The 13,913-nt window shown below is 31.3% G+C and overlaps 2 protein-coding genes and 1 long non-coding RNA gene across 3 annotated transcripts; 2 read left to right on the top strand and 1 right to left on the bottom strand.

Annotated features, from left to right (window-relative positions):
• The first annotated feature begins 366 nt into the window (after positions 1–366).
• Positions 367–9,461, top strand: LOC136772905 (uncharacterized). The gene is made up of 9 exons (XM_066726160.1): positions 367–561; positions 2,748–3,000; positions 3,465–3,568; positions 3,655–3,908; positions 4,114–4,375; positions 4,917–5,258; positions 5,603–5,957; positions 6,079–6,215; positions 6,496–9,461. Exons 2-9 carry the CDS (start codon positions 2,754–2,756, stop codon positions 6,790–6,792), a joined length of 1,998 nt encoding a protein of 665 aa, XP_066582257.1. The 5' UTR covers positions 367–561; positions 2,748–2,753; the 3' UTR covers positions 6,793–9,461.
• On the bottom strand, positions 9,426–10,254 carry LOC136772907 (uncharacterized). Its single transcript, XR_010822522.1, has 2 exons — positions 10,050–10,254; positions 9,426–9,959 (listed from the first exon to the last, which is right to left on the bottom strand). It is a non-coding gene; the product is annotated as an uncharacterized lncRNA (long non-coding RNA).
• A 300-nt stretch (positions 10,255–10,554) lies between these two features.
• LOC136772490 (leucine-rich repeat protein 1-like) lies at positions 10,555–13,019 on the top strand. The gene is made up of 4 exons (XM_066725508.1): positions 10,555–10,867; positions 11,019–11,549; positions 11,627–11,916; positions 11,990–13,019. The coding sequence occupies exons 1-4, from the start codon at positions 10,697–10,699 to the stop codon at positions 12,207–12,209; spliced, it is 1,212 nt and encodes a 403-aa protein (XP_066581605.1). The 5' UTR covers positions 10,555–10,696; the 3' UTR covers positions 12,210–13,019.
• The last annotated feature ends 894 nt before the right edge of the window (positions 13,020–13,913 follow it).

Below are 13,913 nucleotides of genomic sequence, written 5' to 3'. Positions count from 1 at the left end.
AAACTCCTTGACAGTATAAATCACCTTTTAATCCCCCCCTTTATTTTCAAGATAGGATCAATCCCCAAGTTCGATCAGTCATCGATTCTCCAAGGGATAAGAATGGAAAAGTCTGGTTGGGGTAAGAATTTTTTTTCCTCCACTTTAGTATTTTCCATTTCCCGGTGTTTTACGTGAGACGGGGTGTGTCGTGTCGCGTTGTGTCGTGTGGTTTCCTGTCGCGTTGCGCTTACTTGTTGCTGTTCTCGTTGATTTCAGGGTTCCATGCGCGAATCTATCGATCCAAAGTGGCGTCTATATAAAAGCCGAACTCGTCGTGGCGGCAATCAGTCGGATTGACCGTCGGTGAAAAATTCTTCTGCCACATTTCCGACTCTCTCTCTCTCTCTCTTTCTCAATAGTCCATCCTAACCCCCCCCCCCCCATAACATCGTCACCGCTCTCCTACGAGAAAGTAAAAAAAGCCGGACTGAAAAGCGTGAAATATTGCTGATTTTTCAACTCGTTCGATTATTGCACATCGTTGATCGGTTTTTTTCCGACGATCGATGAAATATTGAGGTAAGTCACTCGATTTTTTCACTTTCTTTCTACCAATTCGTCATCGGTGGGGAATGGTTAGCTGTATGTGTTTTTTTTTCACTGAATTTTCCCTAAAACGTGGATGCAATAATTAATTATTCTTTTTAATCGTAAGAAGAGAATAAACTCTTGCATAGAATTTTCTTTATTTCAATGGAAAGTATTTTCAGAAAGATCGTATGGAAAATTTTCTATCTTTTAAATTTATGAAGATGAATGAATTTTTGAGACTACGTTCTGGGCTAAACCAAGGGTAAATAATGTGTGTGTATATATGAATATATAAATGTTTTAAATCGTCTTTTTTGTTTATTGGTGTTATAAAGTCAATAATAAAAATTCTAATTAAAATACAATATACTTACCAATAATAACCTTATAAAAACATGCTATTATTTAATTTTTCTTTTTTTTTAAAACAACTTATATGATTCTCTATCTCTTCATGTTCTAAAGAAGAATATAGAATACAAAAAATAATATTACGTGCTTATTAGAAAATGAATCAGATGAGAATAGTAGCAGTAAAATTTTAATTTAAAATAATAGAATCATGATGTAAATTTGAGCTGAAAAGGGTATAAGGAGAGTATTTTTTAAGTCAATTTGAATTTCAAGGGCAAGATTTTATTTGAAGAGCGGTTGAGAAAACATTGAGAATCACGAATATCTTTATGTCGTAAGGAATATACACGTGTGTATATGTATTGTACAGGCTCCACACATATACACTGTTTAAACAGTAGTGATGGTAGTACCGGCTTATTATAACCATGCAGAGACATGCGGGTCATAATATGTCTGCAAAAGTTTATCTTTAACAGTTAAAGGTGAACGCTCTGAACAAATCTTTTCCTATTAATGAGCACACAAATAATTTATGAAAAATTTACGGAATAATTTAATACTACGAATAAAATAAGCAATAAAAATCCTTCCAATTGGTAAAAAAATTGTTAAACATGTAACAATAGTTTTATCGAGTTAATCCCTAATTTACATCAATATATTTCAAAATTTTTGTTTGATTTATTTTTCAAAAAATTTAAGCTTTGCTTATTAGTATGTCGAAATTTAAATGTTCACAAATATTAATTGTCTCGATAGCATATTACAATAAATCATTAATCTTCCAATTTTTGAATAGAAAATAATCAAGGGTGGGTAACTGTAATATTGTTTGCCTATTTATAATTACTTTTGGAGTAATAAAGATAAAATTGATTGAATATATAATTGGCATTCCCCTAGATTTAATAAAGACTGAGAACTGAGGTAGGTGTTGGAATAGTTTTGAATGTATAGGGGCGTTTGCTCGTATTGGTAAGGCAAAGAATGAAAGGGGAAAATGTGCTTCTGGATCAATATTCTCATGGAATAAAATTAAGTAAAGGAATTCTTAAAGAAATTCATTTTTCTCAAGTATAAAATTAAGATGATAAATAATTGCATAGTTATAAAAATCGAATTTGAGATCATGAGAAATATTGATGATCTGCATAAATCGGTTTTATGATATCATAATGAATTTGATTAATTTTTACTTATGGCATATATTATAGAAGCAGCCGATTGAGATAGCTCCTATTTGTATTTTTCTGGGTATAACTCTTGTATGTAATATATTTCAAAAGTTAGGCTACCACCTCCGAGCACGAGGCGTTCGAGTTTTGTGTACAAGGAGGCTTGGAAAAATAAACATGTGTATACTAGTGTTCCGAATTGTCGTGACTTTCTCGCCTATACTCGATGCCTTTTATTCCTCCTATAATATATATACGTGAATTTAATTGTAATTAAATTTCGTTAATGGAAAATTTATTTACTCTTCGATCTATCAATCCTTTGCACGAAAACACTCCAAAACACGATATTTTCAATTGGAAAATATTTTTTTTCTTTTCTATGGGTATATTAAGTAAAATAAGAATTTTAAAAAAACATATATATATATATATATATATATATATACTATAATAAAAATAAGAATAGAATTATATTTTCTTTGAAATAATAAAAAAGATTGACAAAAAATCAATGCAATAAATAGAAATAAACAATAAAAAAAGAATGGGAAAGTGTAAAATTTAACAAAGTTCAAAGATTAGAATTTGACGCTCCAAAATTAATTTATTGCTTTAAAGATTGTGTTTTGATTGAATTAGGACAATATGGCGGTGAAGGAATTTCTGCTGGTGTGTTTGGCCGTTGGCTTAGCGATTACTTCGGGAATAGAAGGACAACAGGACAACGAGGAATCCCTCAGGAGCGCTTTGAACGCGGTCACCAGGAAACAAAGGTCCTTGGATGGAAATTCACAGGACTATTACAGCGATCTACGATCTTTCAGATATCATGGACCGGATGCGGACAGAAAATTCGATGATGAGGAACCGATTATTGAGTTTCTCTCAGAAGGTATATCACCAATTCACTATTTTCACCTTAATCTTTGACAAACGTCTATTCAATTTCACATGGTTTCAATAGAATAAACGAAAAACTATATATATAATCAATAAAAGAACAAATTAACAAACTTAATTTTTCTTCGATATTTGTACAAATATATTACATCAGGCTCCATAGAAAATGGAATATTCTTATCCTTTGTCGGAAAACGATTCAAAATATTAAAAAATGTAGCTTTTTCTCTTAATTCAAACAGGCGTATGCAACACTCAATATAAAAAACTGCATCTTACAACGTTTTTTTTCAATATTACCGTTTAAATATTAAATACAGCGATAAACGTTTTCTCATATTTGCGAAGGTATGCTTTAAAGAATTTCTTCACCTATCATCTATCCATAAATTATTTCGTTGATCATCTCGTTTCTCCTAATATAACAATTTTTTTCTCAAAAATTCAATCGTTCAGACGCCGCCAGCCAAAAGGATAACGCAGCCGATGACTATCAGCATCTGAGGAGCAAGCTGTTGGAGAACGCGGTTCTCGATTACCTGAAGTACGCTGGTGAACAGGTGAGTCATCGAGTCTACAATTTAATTTCTCGAGTAAAAACCAAATCGATAAATATTCTACTTATAAAAAATATGTGGTTTTCAAGGAGGCAGAATCGGCTCCATCGGTATTCCGCGAGCGGGAAAGAATGTCTGGTCACAAGAGGAGCTTGCAGTCTGATAGGTCCAATTCGGAAGACAATAAGAAGCTGGCAAAATTATTCCTGGAGGAGCTGCAGCATGGCTCGCCTTACGGACGGACAGACATCAGCGACAACGATCATGACGAAGACGACTATTCGGACGTTCGACAAGTACTCTACGATCGGTACAGATCGGGTCAGAGGAACAAATTGTTCGGGTACGACACACAGTCCATCATTTCGAAACGTGCACTTTTCTACTTGGCAACTTTCTTCAGGTTCAGCTCAATCGTCTCGTTGAACTTGATGAAACAATTTTTAGCTTTTTCGATATACGTCCATTTTGTTATTTCATTTTTTAAATATTATTTTCCCCTTACGATGGAAGGAGTTTTTGCGAATAAATGCTAAACGGGATTTTAGGAACGAGGAGCCCATAACGTTGGATGAATTATTGAGCAAGTATCGTTCCAACCGAGGTCAGCCGAGGGATGATGAGGAGAGTGATTTTTCCGATCGGGACCAGAGCATCTTGTATTCGTTGCCGGCTGAGCGTAGAAACGTCAATGGCAGGTATCCTCTTGGCTACGATTACAGGAATTATCGTGCTTTGCCCAAACGTTTCTCAATTGCCAAGAGGAGCCCGAAACTTGTGCTGGTGAAAGGTCAAACGACGGATGCCAAGGTAGTTAGTTATTTTTCAACCTGAAACTGCACTAATCCTACCTCCATTTTGTTACTAATTTTTTATAAATAAAAATATTCTGATGAGACACTATATATATAGTAGTTGTGCGATATTATTTATGCAGAAACGAAAAGCAGTTTTTAGATGTTGCAAATTGCAACTAAAACTCTTATGCAATTGTTTGATATTGTTCGTATTTGACGAGTTATATAATTGTTAAAGCAGAATATCGATCTAATGGATTCAGAACTGGATGGAGTATTATGTAATTGGGAAAATATTATAGGAGGAAAAAAGCTGTATTGGTTTTCTTTATCATTATTATCATAACTGTAAAAGAAGCTTGTAGAAATTTTTCAATTCAACGACGATACTGTAAAAATAGTGGAAATTCATTTGCTTCTTCACTAAATTTAAATTCAATATTATCTATACGTGCAACTTTTTAAATTTTCAGAATGAAAATGAATGTTCTGCTCACAAGTATGTTTAAAAAATTAAATAAATTCATAAAGAGGTGAAATTCATTTTTTTCCAGGTAGCTCAGGATTTAGGCGCCATTTTCGGTTCTCAGAAGAGCGAAAATCATAGTCACGCGCACGAGCACAATCGGTCGGATCATCAAGAGGGTAATCGAATCGAGCATCACGCTGTTAGTGGCACGAAATTGGAGAAACCTGCCGCTCCGAAACCGGAAGTCCACAAGGAGAACGTAGAGAAGATCTCTAAAGCCAAAAATAAACCGATCGAGATGAAAAAGAAGAGCGTCGATTGGTCGCAGTATTTCGGCATCGATCGCAGGAAGAAAAAATCTGCCTTCTTGGCGAAACCCGGAAGTCGAGCACAGGACGAGGAATGGCTGGTGCAAAGATATTATGACGTAAATAAAAATTAATATCAACTATAGTATTAACAACAACTTTTAAGTATTTAAACAGTTTTGCTATTTTCAAAAAATCTGTTAATTTCAGAAATGAAATTAACGATATTATTAATCGTTTATTTAAATATATAAATGGTGATTGTTGAGTGAATATTTGAGTAAAGTTTTATAATTAAGGAACAGTTTCTAAAAAATGAAGGACTTTTGCACAAAACAAGGATATAGAAGTTAATGAAAAAAATAATTATATATATATATGTGTGTGTGTGGGAAAATTTGTTCGTGAACTTGTGTAATATTCGAAGAAATTTTTTGATGGAAAATTTGGTTTGAATCGACAGACGATGGCCGGAAACTTAAAACCGATAGACCTAGGGGGCGAGGGGAGGAAAGATAGGACGAGCGTTTTGGATTTGAAATTGAAGGAGGCTGAAGAGAGAATGATGGAGGAGGCTTGGAAGAATAATGAGGGCAAGGAAGGTGGCAGGAGGGGCTGGGGTGCTAGGGGAGACTCGGAGGGTTCCGCGACTAAATTGGAGAACGCTCAAAAAATTTTCGACGGAATCAGTCTAACCAACTCCGATCGGGCACTCGAACAATTTTACTCCCAATTGAAACAAAACTCTACTCATAATGATCGCAAGACCTCTGCTGGCAGCGACAAGCGAAATCTCAATAGAATCTACGATGACGAGGGTAAGCTTTTTATTCTCGCAAAGATAAATCAAAATTAACCGATAAATTAAACAGTTTTTTTTTTCAAATTTATTATTATTATTTAAAAAATAAACACATATGGTATGTATTTTTCTCACAGACAAAGAAGACGGGAGCTGTCCAGAGTTCAAGGCCATCGTTCATCACTGCAGAAATCAGAATAATTTGTTGAGGGAGAACGCACGATTTCCAAAGCTCGAGCAACTTTGCATTCTGGGGTTATTGTGCAAATCTTGCGTGAGTACAAGATGAACGTTAAATGTCCGATTATTTTATTGACTAGTGAGAAAAACTGCTGTTAAAAAAAGAAATTGTGTCAGGAGTAATATTTTGTTATAAGACTCCCCTTGAAATATATATAGTACTTTAAAATATGAAAAAAGTAAAATAAAAGTCAATTATAATGGAAGAGAAAACAATTTTTATGTTTAAAGAGACAATTTATTTTATGAGAAAAAAATAAAATAAAGAAAATGGAAGAAAGTATTTATTTTATTATTAATTAATAATTTTGCAGTCATCGGGGAGATTGGAGAGGATGTGTATGAACAATTATTTGACAAATTCTGCGAGGATTTGCGGTACAACTGGTAGAGAAGAGGAAGATGAACTTTGGCCCAGGAGTATGTGCGAGAGTGTGGCGATACTTATGTGGATGGAATCGTCAACTGTCGATTGCCAACGATCCGACGATGGGAGGCCGTCCTGTTTAAAACCGTACTACTTGCGGTATTTGGTTTCTTCCAAACCCGATGACGTCATCAATGACAACGACGACATTTTCGCATCCTTGGACAGATCCAACGATCGATAAGAGCTTTCGATAGAAAGGTGGTGACCCTCTCCTGCTCAATGACACTGCAAGAAAGTATATTATATATTCACTGTAATGGGCTTCAGTTCGAGAAAAAAAACCAACTGATTTCGCCAATATCGAATGACGACGCAATCAGACGATTACTTAATTTAAGATTTTATAACTATACTTATCTGTTTATTTTTAAATGGACATTTGGCGAGAATTTGCAGTGGATCATTTATAGGGACTATAGGGAGAAGGGAGATGATATGATTGGCCCAAAATGATATGCTAGAGTGTGACGATATTTACTGTTTGAAAACGTATTATACACTTGCGTTGCTGGGCCTCTTCCAGGTCAGATGACGTCAGCATGCAGCGACAATGAGGAAATTTAGCTTTAACTAGAAGCGCAGTAACCTAATCTGCTCAAGGACCACCGGAAGAAAGTATATATATATTTACCAGAATGACCTTGAATTCGAAGAAAACAACTCTTTTTTGCTAATAATATCTCAATGACGATTACGCAAACCGAGTCATTAACTACTTCAATTACTCCTTTTCTTTCTAAACAAATTTTATTCACCTTCTCACTATGTACTCGTTATTTTCTCTTCATCGACTAAACTTTTAAACGTTGGACAATTATTCTTCTCGTTTTTAATCTTTTTTTTATAATTGTAATTAAAGTTGTATCCTCAATGATAAGTGCTATTAAGCGTTTGGTCAAATAATTATTAATGTAAGAATGAATGTTTTATGGGACCTAATTATAGTGAGATAATGACTCTCGTTTGTGTGAATTGCTCTGCTAGAACTTCTATATTTAAGATCCTTATTTCGTCATGAAATTCAACGAACGTTGAAATATTTTTATTCCTTCCAGTATTTGTATATTTTAAACGATATTTTAGCTACGTACATTTCTTTGTCAAGGATTATGGTCTGATTGCACCACCAGCCTTTGGTTCAATCAATCAATTTAACTCACAGTCAAACATAAGTCTACTTCTCTTCCAAAATAAAGGGGAACTGCATATTTTTAAGTTTTAATTAACTGAGATTGTTTCTCTTTTTTAAAATACAGGACAGACATGTTTTAATTGTGAGTTAATAATTAATTAAAAGCTGCTTCTTCATTTTTAACACAATAAAGAGACACCTTTTTAACTGTAGGTAAAATTAACTAAAGTTGTAGGTGTAACCAGACCTAAGAATAACTGAATGTAAGTTAAATGATTCAAATGAATCTTCGACGTCCATAATTAGTTTGATGATACAAAATGTTATACACAATTAATATATTATATTATAATGCGATAGATTTACGCACGAAAATATATTTATATTATAATAATGCGAGATGATATCTTCATATAACTATCTTTAATCTCTGAACAAATATGATTAACGAAGAAAAAGTTGCCTGAGTAATATTTTGATAAATTTTGCTTTTAGCTGATTTACCAAGTACCTGAGTTTAGTTGACTAAATAAACTAAATAAATAAATGAATCTATACAGAGCTCGCCTGATAAATCGTCTCAGTGACTGAAAGTGTTAAAAACGAGATAGGAAGGCTAAGTATAGTGATATAAGCATATCATTAGTTGCAACAATAGATATAAAGATGAAAAAGTAGCTGGCTGTCTTTCTGTCATTCTCCTGTTACACCACCCCTTTGATAAATAAATAAAACCTGCTTATTATTTATGTTTTTATTAAAGGAGAAGCAATAGGAGTGTCAGGAGAGAGTCAGCCAATTACTTGTTCATTATTCAATATTTATTGTCAATGAATGATGTGATTAGTCTCTGCCATCTTGTTTTTGTGCTTTCAGTTTTCCAGGCTATTAATCCGGTGGACCCTTTATATTATATATATTATATTATATCTGTCTTGTGGGAATAACAAGGTAAATTGTTAACATTTTTGATGGAACTTTAAATGGACTTGTACTCTGGTTACGACTGTGAGCTTTCATTCCAATTGTGCAGACTGCAGTTATAAATTAGTTGAGCTCCTCAGCGATATATTTTATTACTGATGAGATATTCATAAGATTTAGCTTGACCCATGGTACGATGTTCCATAAAACATTGACAATTTGACCGTGACCTAAAAAACTTAATATTACTGAAAGTAAAATGAAAGGTTTTATCAAATTTAATATATGATGTTCGATGGTTGTGTGTACTTAAGTAATCTTATTGATGTTCTGAAAAAATAATGATATACCAAAATTTCTCTTTGCTTAGCTCCTTCCCTCATCAAGACAATACACAAATAAATAAAACAAATTATGATGTTTTCTTTCTTGGAAGTACCCAATAGAAAACCTGTAAAATTATTAAAAAGATACATTAAATTTTTGTTACCAATGAACCAAGGTTAAATAAAATTCTGAAAAATCAAGTTATTAACAAAAATGAAAAAATGTTAAATGGTTATGAAAGAAAATATATAATATCATAAACTTTCTACTTATTTAATTTTAAACAGTACATTTCTCTTCTTGCCAAGCATTACCAATGTTTCACATTACTTTGATGAAATATCAGAGCTCTTATTAATAAAATGAACAATTTAACATTTTGAAAATAAACAAAAATACATAAGATAAGAAAAGAAAAAACAATATCAAAATATGCAAATTAAATTCTCTATTCCAAAATAAAATATATATGAATCTACAAATAACTGTAGGGATTATGTTATCAGATTTTTGAAACTGTACTTTCTTTAAATAAGGAGTCACTGTATTTATAACAGTCTTACCAATAATTATGATGTACCATATATTATATCTATAGTTATGTTAAAACAATTAATATACATATTCTATGTGTTAGTCCTATAATGCCAGTATAATAAATATTTAACTAATTGAATTAATTGTATCTCTGATAGCCAAAGAATCTTTTTCCACTTCCATAAATTGATACTAATTAACATGGAAATAAAAAAAAGGGAAATTGTATTTCTATTCTAACTATAGATATCTATATTTCAATTATTAACATATAAAATCAAATGTTATTATTTTAGTTAACTACATTTCCCTATTCGGATTTTCATCATTATTAACAATAACTGTCATAGTTTCCAAGTCCACTAACATCTTTAGCACACTTGGATCATAAATTTTCATAAATCTCACTAACATTTCGGTACATTCAGCTAAAAATAACAAAAAATACATTAACATATTTGTTAAAAATATATACAGTACATAGCAGGAAATTGAGTAACCTCCAAAATTACACTTACTTCTCGTCTCTATAATACCCTGCGTTTTTTGTCTAAGTTTTATTTCTGCTTGGGTTATTTGTTTTATAAGATCTTCTGCAACCTCATCTGACATCTTCAATTTATAGAGTATTATAGACTCTACAGTTAAATAAAGATATTCAGTAGAGTTCAATAAGATAGACTGCACAAAACAATTTTAATACAGAATTCAATTTCTGGCTTATTAAATTGAAAAAGGAATGCTATTAACTAAATAAATAATTTTTTAAAATCTTGATCGAATTTTTCCGATAAACCGCGCTAACGTACTTCGAGTTCATTCGAGATTAATTGAATATCGAAAACCGCTATGCGCGCGCACATGCACAGTATTGCCCGTATTCATAGACGTCACTCTTACTCCACTCGAACTCGAAATAGGCTAAAATACTACAGTATATGTAACGTAAACTGTAGCATTAAAACTCTTGAGTTGAGCTCGAGTTTGAATACGGCCCTATATGTAATGGAAACTATAGTATAAAAGCTCGACTCGAATTAGACTCACGAAATATTCATCTAACTGGTCCCAAGTCCCAACAACTGTGATATGAGTGGACTGAGTGCATCCAATTATCGTCATCGGCTTCATCTCTAATTATTCAATTATGTTATGATATTTAATAATGAAGCTTCACTGCAATGTTGAGGTTAGCAATAGATCATTGCCTGTGACAAATTTTACAAAAAAAAAGGCACAGCGGTCTTGTTTGGCTATTGGAAGGCAAACAGTAAATAATGATAAAATCTATCTCCTTTTGCAAACTCAAACGAATAAACAAGGCACCAAATATAATGTAAGCAAGTTTTAATCAAAATTAATAATTAATCATTGTTTCTGTATATATTAATTTAATCTTTATTTCTGACAATAATATTTCTTTTTATAATTATAATTACACTTATTTCAGTATTAATATCTTATCTATGTATATACATATATCTTAGGTGGATGGTAACATAGAGAAAATCTTTACAAAATTTGTAACCGAAGGAAAAGCAACTATACGATTGACTGTTCCTCCTCATGATTTAATTGTTCAGTGCGAATCAGTTCAATTGAAAAGTTTCATTCATGTCTTGAAACTGGTTTTATCAAAAAAAGGAGATCCAGCAGTGCTGGCCTTGTCAAATTTAAATCCAAAAAAGTTTTCTACTGCTCCAAAAACAAAAATTTTGATAAAAAAAAACTCTGATTATCCTACCTTGGAAGGTTTCCCAAAAACTACTAAAGAGCTACATGTGGTGGGATTAAACAGAAAATCTTTTGACAGACAAATTTTAAGATTGCAGAGTTTAACAATATTGAACTTATCGGATAATCTAATTTCATCATTACCAAAGGAGCTGGGTAGCCTACCATATTTGAAGGAATTATATTTGGCACACAATCAACTTGGAAAAACTGTGAAATGGACTTGGCTAGATCAAAGCCCAATTATTAATAATTTACGCTTATTAGATATAAGTAATAATTTAGTAAGTGTTTATATTGTAAAAAAATATATCCCTTTTTGTTATAATTATTTTTAATAAGATTTTTCTTTTTTGTATAGTTATCATTTTTGCCAAATCAAATTGGTAAACTTAAAAATCTAACAGATCTCAAAGTAAATCAGAATTTGTTGAAATACTTACCACACAGTATTGGCAATTTATCAAATCTACAATACTTAAATATATCAAAAAATAGTATATCTCAATTGCCTGGGAATATAAGAAATTTAAGGTTACAATTGTTTGACCTATCTGAAAACTCATTTTCTAGTTTTCATCCAATTTCAGAATACAAATTACAATTATGCAGCTTACTTGAATTTGCTGCTAAAGCTGTTTTAAAGGCTGGGTAAATTAAAAGTAGTACTTGATGTAAATTTGTTGAAAGGTACAAGAAGATTAATATTTATGATTTTTTTTAGACTATGGTATAATGATGATACCATACCCCCAATACTTGTAAGATATTTGGATACAGCTGGATACTGTGTATGTAAAACTGCTATTTTTGAAAATTATATAAGAAAATCGGTACTATTGGATCTTTGTACTATATCAACTGGTTATAAAACTTCAGGACCAACTACTGTAACCCTGGACTGCTTTTTTTGCTCAATGCTATGCGTTCGTCGCAAGACGTAAATAGGTGTAAATAAACATTTTATGAAAAGGTTGTACTTTTCTCATATAGCAACAATATTTTCTTTATAACTCATTATTTCAAAATATATAATTGTTTTTATAGTTATGTTAAAAAAGGTTAAACTCTTTTTTTAAAAAGTTTTAGGTTTTTATTTAATACTGAGTGATAACCAAAATAGACTTGCATAAAATTATTTATTTTATTAAAAAAATGTCTCAAGAATCTTCATGGCTATTATTACAAAACATTAAAAGTCTGCAATTTGAAATATATTTAACTGTTTCATATAGATTTTATAATTTTAACTCTTCTCTCTCTATTATATTAAAAAATTTAAGCAATATTTGCTTTCAACACGAGGCTATACCTCGAACAATGATCATCACTGAGACCCCCCTTATAACCAATAAATAGCGCTAAGTTTGAGTTTTAGACATTTCAGCTGAGAACTTCTACTTTATGGAAGATTTTCAATTTATAAGCATAGAGTACATTTCTAAATGTAAATGTGTTTCATAACTACTTGAAAATTTTAGAAACAACGAGCTTCTGATACTCCAACTTCTTAATTAAAATGTTCAGCTAGGTTTTCATTTACAACATAATCTGAAGCGATACAAAATGCAAGAGAACGCAACATGTTTTTTCATCATTATCAAGTACTCTCTAGTATTTTGAATCCTTAAAAATATTTTATTAATTTATGTAAATCTTATTTAATACACTAAGTATATATTTTAACTCATTATTTAGAATTTTTGTATGTAACTCATAACATTTTTTAATATAATTAAATAGATTTAAATTTATTTACGGTCGTGGTAGATATTGATTCTGTACTCCAAACATGTCTTGCAGCTTCAATATACTTTCCTCAAATACGTTACCACTGATTAAGGTGGACTACTTACGTTTTTCGATTATCAATTAAAAGTGGCTCTAATTGAGGATTATATCCATTAATGTGAATCTGTACATTTCTTACTGCCTCTACTTTAGCTATTTAAAACAAATATTTATAAGACATTTTACTTTTCTTTTATACTATTTAACTCGTATTAGCAAAAGTAAATTTTAAATTATTTGGTAATTCAGAAAGCATAATTATTAACTTTATAATTCGAATTTTAAAACGTTAATTTTAAGCAAAATCTTGCTCCTTTGATATCTTTTGAGGTCAATAGACTTAATACTTGTTTTCTTGTTGGTGATATACGAAACTTTTTAAGCGATGTTTAAAATAAATTTTACACTTTTAAAATGATTAAAAACTAATACATAAAATAAAATAGTTTTTATACAAACAAAATAATAAGAGAATAAAATGACATATATTTTTAATTTTCTAGGAAAATTATAAGCTGGTATGTTTCTTTAAAGTTAACCATTTTACATAAACTCTATTTATAACAAAATATCTGCAATTTTTCTATATAAATATTAAATATCTGCTACAGGAATTATGTAAAAATTTAATGTAAAAATATTGCAGAATAAATCGAATAATGGGTGCATTGAGTCCAGATAACTGTTGAAAGAGCGATGCATGTTATTGGCTATTACTCCTAGATCCCACAATTTTATCCAATAGAAGTAGGAGTTTAAAAAGAATTATTCAATATATATAGTTCCGCAACTGTTGTCTTGGCTGAATACACTCAAGTATAACATTGTTGCAGGCGGCATTTTTTTTTTTCAAAGAA

The sequence above is a fragment of the Prorops nasuta genome, unplaced genomic scaffold (assembly GCF_024137725.1).
Source record: "Prorops nasuta isolate Cenicafe-Biocafe unplaced genomic scaffold, Cenicafe_Pnas_1.2 PNAS00004, whole genome shotgun sequence".
NCBI lineage: Eukaryota > Metazoa > Arthropoda > Insecta > Hymenoptera > Bethylidae > Prorops > Prorops nasuta.
The sequence above is the reverse complement of the archived record's forward strand: the minus strand, read 5'-3'. Positions and strand labels throughout refer to the sequence as shown.

Coding starts and splice junctions, on each gene's coding strand:
- LOC136772905 (XM_066726160.1), top strand. CDS start 2,754: ATGGCGGTGAAGGAATTTCTGCTGGTGTGTTTGGCCGTTGGCTTAGCG. Junction 3,909..4,113: donor CAGAGGAACAAATTGTTCGG/GTACGACACACA, acceptor ACGGGATTTTAG/GAACGAGGAGCCCATAACGT. Junction 5,259..5,602: donor TGGTGCAAAGATATTATGAC/GTAAATAAAAAT, acceptor TTGAATCGACAG/ACGATGGCCGGAAACTTAAA.
- LOC136772490 (XM_066725508.1), top strand. CDS start 10,697: ATGAAGCTTCACTGCAATGTTGAGGTTAGCAATAGATCATTGCCTGTG. Junction 10,868..11,018: donor AACAAGGCACCAAATATAAT/GTAAGCAAGTTT, acceptor CATATATCTTAG/GTGGATGGTAACATAGAGAA. Junction 11,550..11,626: donor TAGATATAAGTAATAATTTA/GTAAGTGTTTAT, acceptor TTTTTTGTATAG/TTATCATTTTTGCCAAATCA.